The sequence below is a fragment of the Nilaparvata lugens genome, chromosome X (assembly GCF_014356525.2).
Source record: "Nilaparvata lugens isolate BPH chromosome X, ASM1435652v1, whole genome shotgun sequence".
Taxonomy (NCBI): domain Eukaryota; kingdom Metazoa; phylum Arthropoda; class Insecta; order Hemiptera; family Delphacidae; genus Nilaparvata; species Nilaparvata lugens.
Window position 1 is genome coordinate 60,504,912 of NC_052518.1, and position 16,923 is coordinate 60,521,834.

Consider the following 16,923-nt stretch of genomic DNA (forward strand, 5'->3'; position numbering starts at 1 on the left):
GCATGTCAAAACAATAGACAAAATTGATTGTTTCGAGCGCCTACTTCCGTAGGCCTACTACTGTATTTTACTGTTTACTATGGTGAAGAGTCAGCCACGCCGTACCGCGTCGACTGTTTCCCCTTCCACAGCATCAAATCAAATCGCAAATAAATAACAATATACATCAATGGATCCGCAATGAATGTGGCTACATTAATTATTTGTCTAATTTCCTTTAGATTATTTGCTTCGAAGTTAATCGGAGAAAACAAAAATGAAATCGAGAAACCCCTAAATTTTTACATATATATTATTTTATCAAGGAAACTGTTCGATTTATTGAGGGAATGGACGCGACTAATATTTTAGTCCATAATGTAACGAATCGAATGACATATGATAGATTTTTTTCCGATCAATGGTTACAGAGATAATTGATTTCCAGTTTGCTGTTTAATATGGCTAAGAGAGTCAGCCGCGCCGTTCCGCGTCGACTGTTTCCCCTTCCACGGCGTCAAATCGAATCGCAAATACATAACAATATACATCAATGGATTTGCAATGAGAGTGGCTACATTAATTATTCGGCTCATTTTCCTTTAAGAGCACTTGTTTCGAAGTTAATCGAAGAAAACAAAAAAATCAAATCACAAACCCCCTGAATTTTTACATATATATTATTTTATCAAGAAAACTGTCAATTTTAATGGAAAATGAATATAACTAATAATGTAGTCCATAATGTAACAAATCGAATGACATATAATAGAACTGTTTCCGATCAATGGTTACAGATATAATTGATTTTCCGTGTTTACCTGCATTTTTCATGTTTTAGGGGGCTGGGGCGGAAAGCTCCAAGGGGATTTCTTGGGACTTTTGGGAGAATGACCCTCTGGGAGGGCTCTATCGATGGTGGGAAATTCAGCTTTTATTTAATTTTCGGATCGAAACTGCTTTTTTGGACCTTCATTGACTGGGCTATTAAGGGAACTTGTGAAAATCCTCTGGATACCCCCGGGAACACACCATTTTCCCAGGATTTCAATGGGATTTACAGGGATATATTACATCCCTGAGGACAATATTCACAGGAGATCCCAGGGATGACCCTATTTCCCGGGATCTTTCTGGGAAATACGGGACAGGTTCAGGATATCCCGAGGACATTGTGTGCTGTGTGGGTCTATGGCAAATCGAGTAAGTTATTACTTATATCGTAAATTAGCTCTAAAATACCATGATTTTTTTTAGATTTTGATAGGTTTGATGGTATAATTTTGTTCCAATTCGTTCAAGGGGCTTGAAATAATTTAGTGTAGAGAAGATTTCGAGTTATAAGTATTAACAATTCAACGAGAGTCAACTATTTATTCATTTTACATTTGACACTTGCTAACTAGAAATTTGCAATACCTCGAACTATTTTAATTCCCTTGAAAGATACCTAAGTACAAAATATTGACCAAAACTCCATCTTCAACCTGGTATTATTTTTTATATTTTTTTTATAAATTCGGTTATTTTCATTATTTTAAAAAATTTAGTAACTTGTTAATGATTAATTTTGCTAGAACGTACCGTATATATTTCTATAAAACCATAAAAAATGGGAAATCGCTAATCTGAGACTGCGTGACAAGAATGATGGTGCCTTTCAACCTTTTCAATTCCTTGGCCCTTTTGGCCCTAGATATAAAATATACTATTATCCCCAAGATTATGCCAGTTTTCACATTTTCAATTCAATTTTCAGTTTAGGCTACTCAAGGTTATTTTTCCATTATTTTTGAGATTGCAGCCCAAGTGACTTCGATTATTGCACATTGAATAAAAAGTAAATATGAAAATAAACATGTGTTTTGAATCTTCCAAAGTATCTCGAATATTCGGGAGTCTACTGTAGGCTAAATTAATAAAACTTTATTATTTTTGCAGATTCTTTTGAAAGGGGCAAAGAAAAGTTGAAAGAAGCAGAAATCTATACAGATTTGTCAACAGACTGTGAGGAGCCAAGAAAACATCAACGCCGTCATAGAGCAAAAAAAATGTTTTTGTCTTTATCTGATGAATCCAGTGATGAACTGGCAAGAGACGTTTTGCCACTACCCACAGTGCCAAATAGTATTTTGGGCACTCCAGAAAGCCTAGATACAGAGATTATTACTAAAAAATTCCCACAAAACACATCCACTCCAGAGACAAGTAATTTGACTAAATCATCTTGCGAAGTGCAGGCCAGCAGTGTGAATACACCCCCTCTCAGATCAAATCAGAAGGCATCAAACGATACAGGTACGTTTTAGTAATATTGATATTACTGACTGAGATTCAATTGTTGGAAGAAGAATTTATTAACTACAGTATATAAGAGGGAGGTTATCTTAAATATGATGTCATTTTTGAAATTATTATTGTTTCAAATTTAATTTGAAATAGTATTAAAATAAAGTAAATTCCCAAAATAAACAGCCAAAAAATAGTATATGTGTTAGGGTCCTAAGTATTTTCAATATTATCTATTGACCAACTTCCCATTACCCACGCACAAGCCTAGAGCTTATATGGGCATCATCCTCAGCAAAGTGGTAAGCATAGCTCAGTGATAAGACCGCCGTCTTCTATGCAGCAGTACTGAGGTTCGAGCCATGATGTAGACAACTTTTTTTGCAACTGATTTTAAAATTTTATTCAACCAGTTATTCATGTTAATTTTATTTTATTCATGTTTTTTGATTTTAAATAATTTGAGATAAAATGTAAATATAAGCAATTTTTTTATTTGTAGGTACAGTACTATTTATTTTTTCACAGATAAACCTAACAGTGCCCATGCACTTCTGAGGGCAAACTCTGAACTAAACTATAAATAAATTGGCAGCGATTGCAAAAACCCAAGAAAACATTCTTGAGAGAATAGAATGTATGGAAAAGAATTTGAAGAGTTCATCTAAATCAGTCCATCGTAGCAAAGACGATGGTGAAGAGATCAACGTAGCAGAAGATTTTAGGCCAAAAAAATACCCATCTTTGCGTGTCATTCACTGGAAAACCACTTCACGTCCAGAACCTATGTTTGAGTGATATTTATGATTTATTAATTCCTCAAACCTAACAAAAGTAAAAATAATTTTTTTGCTGTTTGCAGAAAGTTTTTACTGCTATGCTTATTTTGAAATTTTATACCTAGCCTAGAAATTTCGTAATTTTGAGTGCCATCTGTGAATCCCATACAAAATCACAATATTTTATTCATTTGTTTTAGAAGTTTTCTTGCAATGGTACACAAATATGTGCCCCTGGCAATTAGCACTAATAACAGGCCCCCCACAGCCTCAATGTTATAAGCTATATAACAAAAATTGTTTCAAATTAAAAATGAAATTTCTTATTACAAATATGAGCTACCAATAATTTTATTTTAATTTTATACCAGTTTTGGCATGTAATCTCCAATACAATAATAACATTACTGACAATGGTGAATGCACCTGTACTGTAGGATTAGCTATAGTCTTGGGTCAATCTTGTTGGGAGAGCACGTAACAATGTGCCAGGAGCTCTTTAAATTATTCTATAAAAATCGTATAATATAAAGCAGCAGCAGGCCAGTTTCATTAAAATCCAATTGAATTTAGAGACCGTAAAATGCAACAAGAATCAATGATTGTCGGCATTGCATTGACATCAGATTCATTCGTTGGTCCTTGAGACATTTTACGACGGTTAAATTCAACTGGATTTTCGTACAACTGGCCGAGAGTTTTTTTAAGCTGTAGTTTTATTATTTATTAAAAAAACTGATCGTTTGCAGGAAACGTCTACCGCGGATGGAGGAAATATTTTCCACATCAAAATTTCATACTTCCATTACTCTTTTCTCGCCCACCCTAACTTAAACATTTCAAATAGCAAAGCACTCTATTAATCTTTTTCAAAAAAATCTGTTTTTCAGAAGTTGTACGATGCCGCATAAAAGATGCTGCCAATACCGACATCGAGGAGCCTGTAAAAAAGAGTGGCTTTCTAAAGCAAAAGAGAAGCTGGATAGAAAAAGGTGATTTTAGTAAATTTTCTGTTGAATTGTATTCAGGGTGACTACTGATCAGGAAAAGTCGGGAATTTTATTAAATCGTGAAATGGTCGGGAATTTCAAATTTGGTCAGGAAAATGAGAATATTGATGTGTTTTGACATAGTTTTGTTAGATTTTCTGGTACACCAAGTGCTTCAATCTGTGGAAAATATGTCTGATTAAAACCAAATATCTGGGGACCAAGTTCCGCTCAGGGGCTCAATTTGTGGAATGCCTAATCGTTCTTAATTTTCGATCTTTTAGGGCCGTTTGCACAGTGCCAGTTTAAACTAAATTTCATCTTAAACTGGATTAAATCTATATATCAAGTATCATTTGTTATAATTTGATTCGTTTTGAGTTTAAGCCAACAGCTGATTGAATTCAGTTTAAGCTTTCACTGTGCAAACGGCCATTAGTACTGTAACAGTACCCTGCAAGTGTATGTGGGAATTGTCCATTAAAAACAGTTTATGCCGATTAATGTTAGAAATTTCATTACAGTAATATTTACTGATTGATAGCAGGCTCTCTTGAACCCCGTAGTGAAGCACGGGTAACCATCTAGTTATGTTATAGAACAATAGAAGAGGTCGGGTATTAGAATTTTAGTGCCAGTTGCACAAAAATCGAATTAGATTCAACTGCCGTAAAATGCAAAATGTACCAATGAATGAAGCGAATGACAATCCAATGATGACGTTCATTGGTTATTTTTGAATTTTAAGGCAGTTGAATTTAATTCAATTTTCGTGGTCCATGGTCGAGAGAGTTCGGGAAAAAGTAGGGAATTTCACAATAGGAACTATATAGTAGACACCCTAATCATATTATGTTTAATCTGTTGACATTCATATATAATTTGTTAATCCCCATTAATTTTAATCAGATGAAGTTTCTGGTTGAAAATGCTCAGAAGAGCCTTTTCACTAAGATGAAAATTCCATATACTTCTATTTTCCGAATTACTGCTTTTTTGAGATTTTCATTACTACAATCAAATGGGCAATTTTTGTCAGCACATTCATTTCATTCATTTCACAATATTGATATTTGCAGCTAGGTTGTTATTACCCAATTACCTGATCCATCAGTGAGGTGGTGGAGGTATTCTATTTTCAGGACTTCAATATGAGAATAAATTACTGTGCATCATGAATATCACATCACATACACCTTCATGTGGTGGTTACTCTTGTGGTCAAGTGACAGTTAAACATTTGTACATTGCATATTCAGCATACTCAAACAGGTACTTGAAATACAAAAATTAAAGATAATTTATTGATCCATTACGAACTGCAATGTATTTGAAAATAGGGTCACCTACAAACTATGGTCTTACATATACCCATTATTTTGGCTAAGCCGAGTTTACTCTTGAAAATAATGTTGTTAAAAACACACTAAAAGTTGTTTGTATGTTTAAACATATTGTCATTTTTGTTTCAGAAAACGAGATGAAATGACGACCTGATCTAGGGCAACCTACATGCAATGTCCATATATTACTAATGAAACGAAACTGTATGAATATTTTTATTATTCTTATTTAAAATAATTATTATTATCATAAATGTGTAAGAACATGAGTTGAAATAAAATGTAATTCAATGAAGTGTTATTTGGAGTGTTTCTATTGTTGATCCTATATTTATATTTTTTATAATCAGTGGAATAGATAATCCACTGGATTTCCCTTGGAAGTCTGCAGGACGTCCCAACCATATTCTCAGTAACTCCTCAAGTGGCTGGAAGATATTATCCTCTGGATTTCCCTCTGATGTCTGTGGGATATCATATACTCTGTAGGTCTTCAGGGGGAATATAATATTATCCTCTGAATTTCCCTAGGATGTCCCTATCATATTCTTAGTATGTCCTCATGTGGAATATCTTATCCTCTGAATTTCCCTAGGATGTTCGCAGGATGTCCCCCAGCATATCCCCAGGAAGTCCCGTTAGGATATCCCTGTTTGCGGGATTTACCCGGCCATGTGGATATCCTTTCCTGGTCCTAGGGATAAAGTGAGATTTCCCATGGATATTAACAATATCCCTGTTAATAGTTCCTGGGGATATCCTGAGGATGTTTTTGTGCTGTATGGGAATCATGTGATTAATTCCATAAGCAACATCGTTAATGAAATAAATAAACAATTTAGTTTTTACGAGAAAAGCTCAATGTATCAAGGAAATGTCAAATGTGAATGTGTGAAATTAATAAAAGTTATTGATTTGTAACAGGATGTTGATTTGTAGAATAATATCCTATATCTATAATGTACTGAGAATTTGACATCCAAGTATCAAAAAGGTATTTACGAGTTTGAAAATTTCGTTTTTTTGAAGAAGCAACTAAGGTATATTTAAAGTTGCAATACTTATTCATAAGATGGAAGGAATAATGGGATATAATATATTATTCAATTGCTGGTAAATCCATACTAATTAAATGATAATTCTTTTGGTGCTGTATGCCATCTGGAGAGCCGAGCGCAGGCGACAGTTGAGGCCTCTTTTTCACGAGTCCTCTACGGTCGCAGGTCTCGACTGTCGGGGCTGTACAAAAATTAGTGTGGCCTCAACTGTCGTTTAACGCAGGCGACATTTGAGGCCTCTTTTTCAGGAGTCCTCTACCGTCTCAGGTCTCGACTGTCGGGGCTGTACAAAGATTAGAGCGGCCTCAACTGTCGCCTAACGCAGGCGACATTTGAGGCCTCTTTTTCAGGAGTCCTCTACCGTCGATGGCCTCGAATGTCGCAGGTCTCTACCGTCGCTGGTCTCGACTGTTGCAGGACTCTTCTGTCGTTTGCCTCGTTTGACATCGACCTCAATCTCTCATACTCAATCTATACTTCAGGAGTAATATTTCTCTAAAGTTTCCTATATTTCCACTGTATTGTAGTTTTGAGTACTACGTAGTGAGTTTCTCGATTGTTTGAATTAATTGGGTATTATTATTTCATAATGATTGCAGCATTCAACAAGTAACTGCTGACTAGCCTGCAAGACAGCAATTCAACAGATATTTTCCGGGAATTATTGTGAATAATATAAATTTCTTGTAAATTTTTAATAACAATATAAATTGAAATTCATAGCGCCCTTTTAATATATATTTTACAACAACATGTTTCGAAATCTTCAGAGTCATTCTCAAGTGATTCACACTTAAATTGACTTAAGAGTTCAAAACATGATGTGTTAAAATACATATCAATTGAGTGCTACAATTTTAAATTTTTATTGTACATAGAAGTAGCTCTAAAGAGCAAAGTTAACCTTCAACAATTAGTGACTAGAGGCACAGCACGGTCAGCTACAGCAGACTGATTTTGATTTTGTTCTAGTGAAGTTCCCTTGTCGTTGAATATTAGTTGAATGAGTCAGAAAAAGTGGTTTCATTGAATTCTACTAATAAGTGGAAAAATGTAATTTGATACAGTCAGCCCCAGTCGGCAAGATCAAAAGAGAAGAATAGTTAAAATAAATCATACATTACTTGGATCATATTTCATTAATGAAAACCATTTTCACTTCAATAGCATGCCTACCAACTTCAGAATAATAAAAATACCTTTGTTCTGAGCAAATTTCTCTGTTTTAGGTGATGTTTAGAAGGCAAGATCTTGAAATCTCTGCCGATTCCTCATTTTTCATTTTTTTAAGCAAACGCGAGCCAAATTATTAATTTTGAGGCGCTGAATCCGAATCTGAAATTAGAATTCTTCTATCTCCATTTTTACGCAATTTAGGTTCTTGATGAGAGATCTTTATCGAAAACGTCCGCTTGGATGCCTGGAGAAAATCGCTCCCAGAGCGATTCGAAAACATCTGCATGCCAGCAGAGTGTTCTCGGAAACGTCAGCTGGCCAATATCGGCAGATACACAGAGTGCGATGTGAACACCTGCATTGCTTAAGCCAGCGACAGATCATTTTTCATCCATCCATCCACAGACTCTGCAGAGCTGCCGAGTTTGATGTGAACACCACTTAAGTCGTCGGTCCCGACTACCTAAAAAGTAGTCGTCATCTCTCATCATCCCTCTCACTCATTACCCACGCACAAGCCTAAGAACTTATGTGGGCATCACCCTCATTACAGTACATAAAGATTAATTATGCTACATAAAAAACTTATGTGTAGTCCATACAGGGAATAGAATATTTTGTATGGTACATAAATATTTATCAAAGTCCTTGTTGTGCTCAGAGCCATGGATGGGGAAGTATCATTTTTAAAGAAAGCTCTCTGATTATTGATTCGGAGGTTCAAGACAATGGTGGTCTCACCTATGTAAAAGGCGGGACAGAAATTGTAAGAAAGGAGGTAGATGCAATTACAGTATTGATGGATGTAGTTGGTGATTGGACTAGTAAAGGAAATAGAGGGATCAGTGATAGGGCACATTTTACAGTAGAGGCGCTTGCAGGGTACGGTACCAGGTAGAGTTGTGGTTTCATCAGAGGTGGGTGATCGGTTTTTGCTTAAAATTTTCTTGAGGTTTGGAGGCTGCTTATAAATGAGAGTTCCTTTCCTGCAACTTCTGCCCTGCCTTTTACATAGGTGAAACCACCACTGGCCTAAACCTCCGAATCAATATTTACAAAGCCCTAAAACTCCGAATCAATAATTACAGAGCTTTCTTAAAAATTGATACTCCTTTAACTATGGCTTTGAGCACAACAAGGACCGATGCTTACGAAACTACAAGGCTAGAACCATCAGGTGATCAGCTGTTCGTTCAAAAGCGTACACTTCAACCCGTGTTTACATTGAAAACCCTATGTTGAATGGAATTTTTCGTGAATAAACGTTAATAATTCAACTGATATCACTTTTTTGAAATAATGACTTGTTATTTTATTTTTCCAGTTCAAATTTTAACCTACATCATAAATTTCAAGGGTAGTAATCATTGAATTATATTAATATTTTTAGTTATTGGTTAACCAATTTGTAGGTTACATGTTTCAAGATAGCTTATTCAAATTCAAACTTACTCCTTTTACAAAAGTATTAAGTTTAACCGAGTCATGGTTTATAAATAAGAATTATCATGTTATTGATCAACAATAGATTATAAAAACATTGTTGATAATCTAAATTAGTTTCTTTTTAAACGAATTTAAGTACGATGTATTTACGGGTGCGCTCAACTCTATTCTGGAGTTTAAGACTAAATTCATTATTTTTTCAAAACTTTCAAGTAAAAAAGTGTTGATTTTGAATCGTGTAGGATAAATATTACATATATATATTATCAAAGCTTTTTTAGACTTAATATGATTCATAGCTGGCATACATTTAATAGAGAATGAGTTACAATTTATAAAATAGCGTACCCTGGTAGGTCTACAAAATTAACTGTATAGTTTAACACCGTAATTTTTTTATTGACATTATGACATTTACAATCATGAATAATATTTCAATTGAACTACTGTATATGCCTATACTTTCTTCAAAGTTTAGAATCATTAAAACTGCTAGTAGTGTTTTGAATTACGGTATGTGTTTCCTCTGATCCCACAACCGTGGCTAATTAATAAAGCAGAAGTTATTAAAGATCGTGCTGTAATTCGAATAGCAGAGCTTCAAAACTGAATGAAGTATAAACATATATCAGTTTTTTGACATTATATTTTATATTAATATATATTAGGTAGAAGTAAAATGACACTCATTCTTTTACCCATTAATCTATTTACTCACCCCGACCCGGATAAGTCAGAAAGTCGTGTTTCAGTTGATTGGTTGTTGATATCCATATTTTTTACCAATATTATTACAAAGTATATTGTATTTTGATAACTTTAAACTGAAAAAACACATTCTTTTGGTGTAACGACGACCGTTTAGTGCTGGTGTGTTGTACATTCTCAAGCCGAACAGAAACTCGAAACGGTAGTGAAACTCGAAAGAATATGAGTGTTTTTTCACTTTAAAGTTATCAAAATGAAATATAGTTAATGTTCAACCTTCTAGAGGCGCACTAAGACACTACCTCCGTAAACACGGAGGTGTAGTGACTGAGACCGTAATTGAAAAAAAATTCAAAGATGGCCAATACGGTATGCGCTTTTTCAAGAATTGACAGAAAAATGTTGAATACGAGTTCAGTTATAGGGTATAGAAATTCAAAATAGCTAAACCTTATTGACTTCTATATCGCCCAGAATAGGCGATTTTTTTTGCTCTTACCAGCGTTTTCTCAGCTTTTTAAAAATTCAAGAGAGAATTCTTACGTTTGGTACAAAATTTCAGGTAACTTGAGGTGTATTAGTTATGTAGGCTATTGCAGGGCCTAGAAGGTGTGCTAGATATTGGCGTTTCCAGTGTTTATCTGTGTTTTATCAGCATTTTCAAAACCTAATGAGCAGAAAATGTTTAAATTTTATACAATTTTTTAGCATAATATGAAATAACAGTTCAAGGAATGAAATGACAAATTTATAGCAACACTGAATTGGATTATTAATTGCGCTATAATGATACCCCTGCCATTTAGCAGATAATCTTAACTCAGCTGGGGGACTCTAGCCTTTGCATGTTAGAAGAGACCATCATAAATATTAATATAATTTGTGCAAGAGCGCGCTTAATTATGCATAACCAAGCTTGCAGACGAGAAACGTACAATATCTGAAAAGAGCAAAAGGAACACTCACACTGTAAGCGTGCACTTGGTTGCGTTCAGTGTGAACAACGTGTTTCAATAGCATTTTTCAAATTTTGTTTTTAGGGTCATGCATGATTCGACGAAAATTTGCACATACCCATTCAATGTGATCATACCCTTATTCTCATGTTTCAGGATATTATTCATATTATTACTTTTGTGACCAAGGATAAATCTTTCAAGTAGTATCCTACCAGAGCGTCAATAAACATAGTATTGGTTCATTAGCACTATTGAAGAATATACATAGATTTTTCATGATACGACTTGGTCTTACATTATGATGTAAATACAAGAACTCTGATATCTCACTCTACAACAAATTATTATTTACTCTGTATCGATCAGCCATAACCCATAAAGAACACTACTTACCGGTACTTACTTCCGATGAGTAATATGTAACTTATTCCTCACGGTCTTGGATCGGGGAATCGTCAAATTTCAAATTGTGTCAAACTCTGTTAAGAGTAGAAACAGATTAGATAAAAATGATATGTAAGTTACTGGATCAGGCTGAATATTAAAATCCTTTACTGAGTAAGCTAGCAGTATAATCATTGATAACATATTTTCGTTTATAATAATATTGTTAGAAATACCGTAATGTATGTTCTGTTTTAATACTAAAGATAACCAACACTGCAAAAGTTTTCTATTTCAAGCCATTCTTGTTATGATTTGAGAAGAATTCTTATTCCAATAGTGACTTATATAATAAAATGAGTGATAGCCTACCTATTTACCTTTTCAAAAAATTATGTTTCATCTAAAAATTACTTAAATCTAATAAAGCTGTAAATATTAGCATACTACAAAAGCCGTGATTGTAATTCCTCTCGTAGAAATTGAGCAATACTGTAGGTAATCAAAGTTGAAAAAAACAATAGGTAGACCTAATTCAAAGCTCAAGCAACTCAACTTTACACTATATTTTTTGACAATAATTGAAATACGTGTTTGAATTTGAAAAAGCTAATTTAAAACAAGGCTAACTTACAAATTGGTTAACCAATAACTAAGAATATTAAGAGAACTCAATGATTACTACCCTTGAAATTCATGATGGACAAAAATTGTATTGGTAAAATAAAATAAGAACCCTTTTTTCGAAAAAGTAGTTATCAGTTGAATTATTAGTGTTTATTCATGAAAAATTCCACTCGACATGGGGATTTCAATGTAAACACGGGTTGAAGTGTACGCTTTTGAACAGCTGATCGGCTGTATGTTCTGGCCATGTAGATCTTTAGTAGGCACTGCAAGGACTTTGACCATTCCTGCAAAGTCAAGGTCCTTACCACCCTCCTTCCATATAGATGTCAAAACAAAAGAATTGGTTTTTATTTGAGTGCTTGGAGCTAATTCGCCATCTCTGATCTCAACAGACACCTATCAACTCCAAACAAAATTTCAAATTAAAATACAAATTTTTATTTTAATATAATTTAATTCTATTACATTTCAATTCTCTAATAATTCTTTCCATTTTCACAAAGTCTAATTCTTATGAAATTTTGAATCTCTTCTTCTCTATTATTTCATATACAATTCCTTTCCTAATCCACTCAAAATTAAAATCTCCCGCTCCTAACCCATAAATTTCAATTTTATAATAATTCTTTCCATTTTCTAACTCAAGTCTAATTCTAATCAAATTTTGAATCTCTTCTTCTCTATTATTTCATAAAAAATTACTTTCGTAATCCACTCAAAATTAAAATGTCCCGCTCCTAACCCATAAATTTCAATTTTCTAATAATTCTTTCCATTTCCTAACTCAAGTCTAATTCTAATCAAATTTTTAATCTCTTCTTCTCTATTATTTCATAAACAATTCCTTTCCTAATCCACTCAAAATTAAAATCTCCCGCTCCTAACGCATGAAGTATCCCCTCAATCTGTAATACTGTTGCCTCTGTTCGTTCTCACTACATACTTTGTGGTCTTGACGATAAAAATTCAAACTAAACAGTAAAGTTTTTTTAAAACTATCTGTTTCATGTTTTCTGTTTATATTAGTATTATAAAATGTCAATTCTGTGCATATATATTTTGTTAATGCTTCTTAAAAATGTATGTACTCAAGAAGCCTAATAAGATTAAGCTTTTTGAAATTAAAATAAAAATGTATTATTTGAGGAATAATTTAAAAGCTGAGACTTGTAGACAACACATATACTTATAATACATTATCAATTCCTCAATAGAATTTCCAAAGTTAATTTATAGTAGTTAGTAGTTCTCAATTCTTTTTCTTTCAAACATTTTGAAGAATAACCAGTAATTTATCAGAAAGATTGTATATAATTATGTACTCACAAGTTGTTGATAGAATTCCAGAAGCTGATTGTCCTTTGGAAAAACTGTTTGATGCACACTGATAGACTTTCAAAAATTTAAGTTTGGTTCTTCGAAGTAAAACTTGTCGTACACATTGTTGTGTTTAGTCTACGGAGCACTGATGTTGAATGAAGTAAAACAGGAATCATTTAGTCAGGCCGTAATGCGACGCTCTCATTGGCTCAAAATATCGCCTGATCCGTCGAACCATTTGACGTCATAGGAAACAACAACAAATTCCAACTATTGTGTTACACCTGATTCGAACCATTCGATACGAAGTATCGAAACCTACTCGATACAGTATCACAAAAATGATACGGTCCACCAAAAATTATGATTGTCGGGTACAATACAATCTAGTGAGTCAACATTTCTTAAAAATCGATTAATCAACAACATCAAACACAAGAAATCGATGTTTTTAAAAACATGAATTAAATGAAACAAGGTAGAACTTGATGAATATCCCTTCTTTTTTTAAAATAGAATCATTAAAACTCTAGCCAAATTTTATTCAATTCAGCTAAAATCAAAGTTATAAAGAGAATATACAGAAGGTTCAAAAAACAGATAAGTAGAACACAGATTATATCAAAAACATATTTTTTAAAATAAACTCAACACATTTTGGACATACAAAATTATATGATCTGTCAACTTTTTACAGACATATATTGCACATTTATTGAATGTTAAAGACATAATGAAAATGAATACGAACATAATGAACATCAACTAGCATCAAAACGGCAAAGATAATAATTATATAGCTTATGAAAGAAAAAAAGTTGATGTTTAAAGACTCTGGGATTTCAATTATGGACAATATTAATACACAAGACGAAAAGAATTATCTTTTTTTGAGTAAGTATTTTATGAGGAAAGTCTCAAATTTGATAAATGATAATACATAAATAAATTATTATTAATCTACAGGCGGTTTTCAACAAGACAAAGGATAAATTCAACTTATGATCAGTTTTTTTTTGTATTTAGTAAGAATTAAGTTAATCAGGTTAGAAATATAAATAAATTTAAACGTATATTGGCGCCATCTTGGCTTGACAGAACCTGGACATAATGAATAAATATTGAATAGAATAATAAAGTCGAAGATAATCGCTTTAAAAAGTTCGAACCAATGGAATGAGCCAGTGAAATGAAAAAAAAAATCAACGAAATCAATGGGAAATGAGAACTTGTAATAAATCTTCTAAGTTAACAATATCTACACAAATGAAATTGTTAATTTTATGATTACTTATATCATACAGTACAATAAAATACAAATTATTTCCTTTTGATATTAATACTTTTGGTAAAGATATATTATATTAGAGAGAACACCAATCTTGGACATATATATGCATATATATGCATATATATGAAGATATATATATATATATATATATATATATATATATATATATATATATATATATATATATATATATTTAAATGAAGTGAAGAGTGAGGCAAATTAGTATTGATGCCGATGAAAATATAATGCATTCCTGAGCATTTCTCTCAACGAAATAAAAGTTCACCCAAGTTCATCTTGGGTTTCAGGTATCGTAAGTCTTATAAGCTAATTCATTTGAAAAACTTACTCAAGTATTCAATTAACAATCATTAACTAACAGAGGAATTTTCAATTTTCATAGAAAATCGAAAAGACAGTAATTAAAAAAAATGCCGTTTCACAAAAACACAGCCGTTTCTAGATAAAGCCCACAAAGTTAATGAATTATTTTGTGGAGTTTGAGGATTTTGCCCAATCTCTGTTTGGCGGTTGCCATGCCTTTTTTCGCCTTTTTGCCTGAAAAACATGAGAATTTTTTCATAAATACATTAATACATAATAATAATAAAATAATTGCATTGTAAAAATATTTGTAAAACATGTCAGTGTTGTGAATAAATTTCAATTCAATTCACATACATTGAATCACAATTACACTGGCGGGTAATTGATTGCCCATATTATGTTCATAGATACTGTAGCAGCCACATTTTTCACTTGGAACGACATTTGTTCCTATAGTGAAATTCACTTTCAACTATAGCTATAAATTACCAGCTATAAATAACACCAATAATTCCCATTCAACTAATGCTGAGTGAGTAAAATGTGATTGAAGATAATTTGGTGAATATCACTCAAATGAATCAACCAATCAATAACCTGAATTTGTAAAATCATAGATAAAACAATAAAATTAATTTGAAAAATTTCGCAAACTTACAGCATTAATTATTCTTCTCTCAAATTTTATTATTTTTAAGTTATGTTGGAGTTTGCAACAATATAGACAGAACAAATATATTCAGTAAGCCTAATACAGTTTGATCAAGGTGTTTATAAATGAATATCGGTGATTTAACTCTTTATGATATTTATTATAGGCCTAATTACCTCACAGTTATTCATTATATTATGTCAAATGAGAAAGCAACTCAAAAAGTTTCGTTTATTGACACCTTGATGAATTAAGATAACTATTATTAACACAGCTGTTGTTATAATTACAGAAGACACACTTATCAACGCTTAGGAAGAACTCGGCTATATAGACTTCATGTGTGCCGCATGACAAATTGTAGACAAATTTATCATTAAAAGGTCACGATGGACTTTTTTTTATTTGACATATCATAATATATAACTTTAAGTTTGATGTAATGAGTGTTATAAAGGGTTGAGGTTGACCATCACGCTTTTCAAAAATTGTTTCTGGTGAAATTATTTTTCAAAGTATTACGATCTGGATACTATTAGTTTACCAAAATTTTTAAGGAGAAACTATTTTTACTTTTTGATAATGAGCGCCAAAAGTTGGAATCTTTGGGGTGAGTAATTTCAGTATTCAAATTAGAAAATAAGTTGATTAAATTTTGAAGATATTATTAATCCATTTTGGATAAATAACCCAATTTGAGATATAATTTGAAACTTTAATACATTTCTTTTAAGTTGATATTCTAAAAAATGAAGTATGTCATTCGATATTGAATAATTTATCCTTAATATTTCAAGAACTTATTTGCTATCAATTCTGAAATTATTAAACAAAGATTTCAACTTTCAGCGTTCATATCTTAATAGATATGAGAGATTGTAAGTAAAAATGAAAAAAGTTTTTCCTTAGAAATTTCTTCCATTACGGTATGGTAACTTGATAGTATCGAAATTGAAATACTTTACTTCACCAGTACAGCAGTAGAAAGTTTCCAAAAGCCCGATGCTTTCTATATATAGAAAGAAGTATATAATTCCGATATTCATCCATAAACATGCTGTATTTTCGATGGAATTGAAGTTACCTCTGGAGAGAGACGACTGCAAACCAGAAGGTCCGGCAGTAGCAGCTGTCGATGCAACAGCTGAATCAGTAGATGTGGAAGCTGTTGAGGTTGATGCACCCACCGCGAACACTGCAGCCGCGGTGGCTGCTTTCTTCCTCGATCGATTGCGATTACGACTGCTAGCTGATCGTTTACCTACAAATTATTAAACAAGTATTTTCATTGCTTACTATGATACAATTCTTGTCTTCTTGAAACAGTTTACACATTTTTATTTTAAAGACAATATAGTTATAGAGTAGGTGAAAAATAGAAACAGCTTAATATTTCTGTTAGAAGGATAATTTGACAGTAGATTTCATTGGGGATCATATTCAAATTGAAAAAACTACTTGTCTGTTGCTTTAAAATTTTGATCCGCCATCTTGGTTCCGCCATTTTTAATCCAATTTCATTTTTTTAAATGGGAAGGTGGTCATGATAAATTATTCAATACAGAATTTCAAGAGAAAATGAATGGTGAAAAC

General features: G+C 32.6%; 2 protein-coding genes and 1 long non-coding RNA gene across 5 annotated transcripts in view; 1 reads left to right on the plus strand and 2 right to left on the minus strand.

The window, feature by feature from the left end:
* LOC111057625 overlaps positions 1 to 13,258 on the minus strand; it is a 44,818-nt gene extending 31,560 nt beyond the window's left edge. The window contains exon 1 of the long non-coding RNA XR_005573425.1: positions 13,067 to 13,258. This is a non-coding gene — a long non-coding RNA (uncharacterized LOC111057625). The remainder of the gene's footprint in view (positions 1 to 13,066) is intronic.
* LOC120355087 lies at positions 1,048 to 5,648 on the plus strand. Of its 2 annotated transcripts, XM_039443394.1 has the most exons (4): positions 1,048 to 1,182; positions 1,921 to 2,277; positions 3,938 to 4,039; positions 5,509 to 5,648. In XM_039443394.1, exons 1-4 carry the CDS (start codon positions 1,089 to 1,091, stop codon positions 5,523 to 5,525), a joined length of 570 nt encoding a protein of 189 aa, XP_039299328.1. In that variant the 5' UTR covers positions 1,048 to 1,088; the 3' UTR covers positions 5,526 to 5,648. The 2 variants fall into 2 exon arrangements, with proteins under 2 accessions (XP_039299328.1, XP_039299329.1); XM_039443395.1 differs by lacking the exons at positions 3,938 to 4,039; positions 5,509 to 5,648 and adding an exon at positions 2,797 to 2,917.
* Positions 13,259 to 13,935: 677 nt separating the features above from the next.
* LOC111049355 (histone lysine demethylase PHF8) overlaps positions 13,936 to 16,923 on the minus strand; it is a 56,352-nt gene continuing 53,364 nt past the window's right edge. For both annotated transcript variants that reach the window (XM_022335401.2, XM_022335402.2), the window contains 2 exons: positions 16,415 to 16,591; positions 13,936 to 14,909 (listed from right to left, as the gene is read on the minus strand). In XM_022335401.2, coding sequence (XP_022191093.1) covers positions 14,830 to 14,909; positions 16,415 to 16,591 — 257 coding nt within the window. In that variant the 3' untranslated portion in view covers positions 13,936 to 14,829. The remainder of the gene's footprint in view (positions 14,910 to 16,414; positions 16,592 to 16,923) is intronic.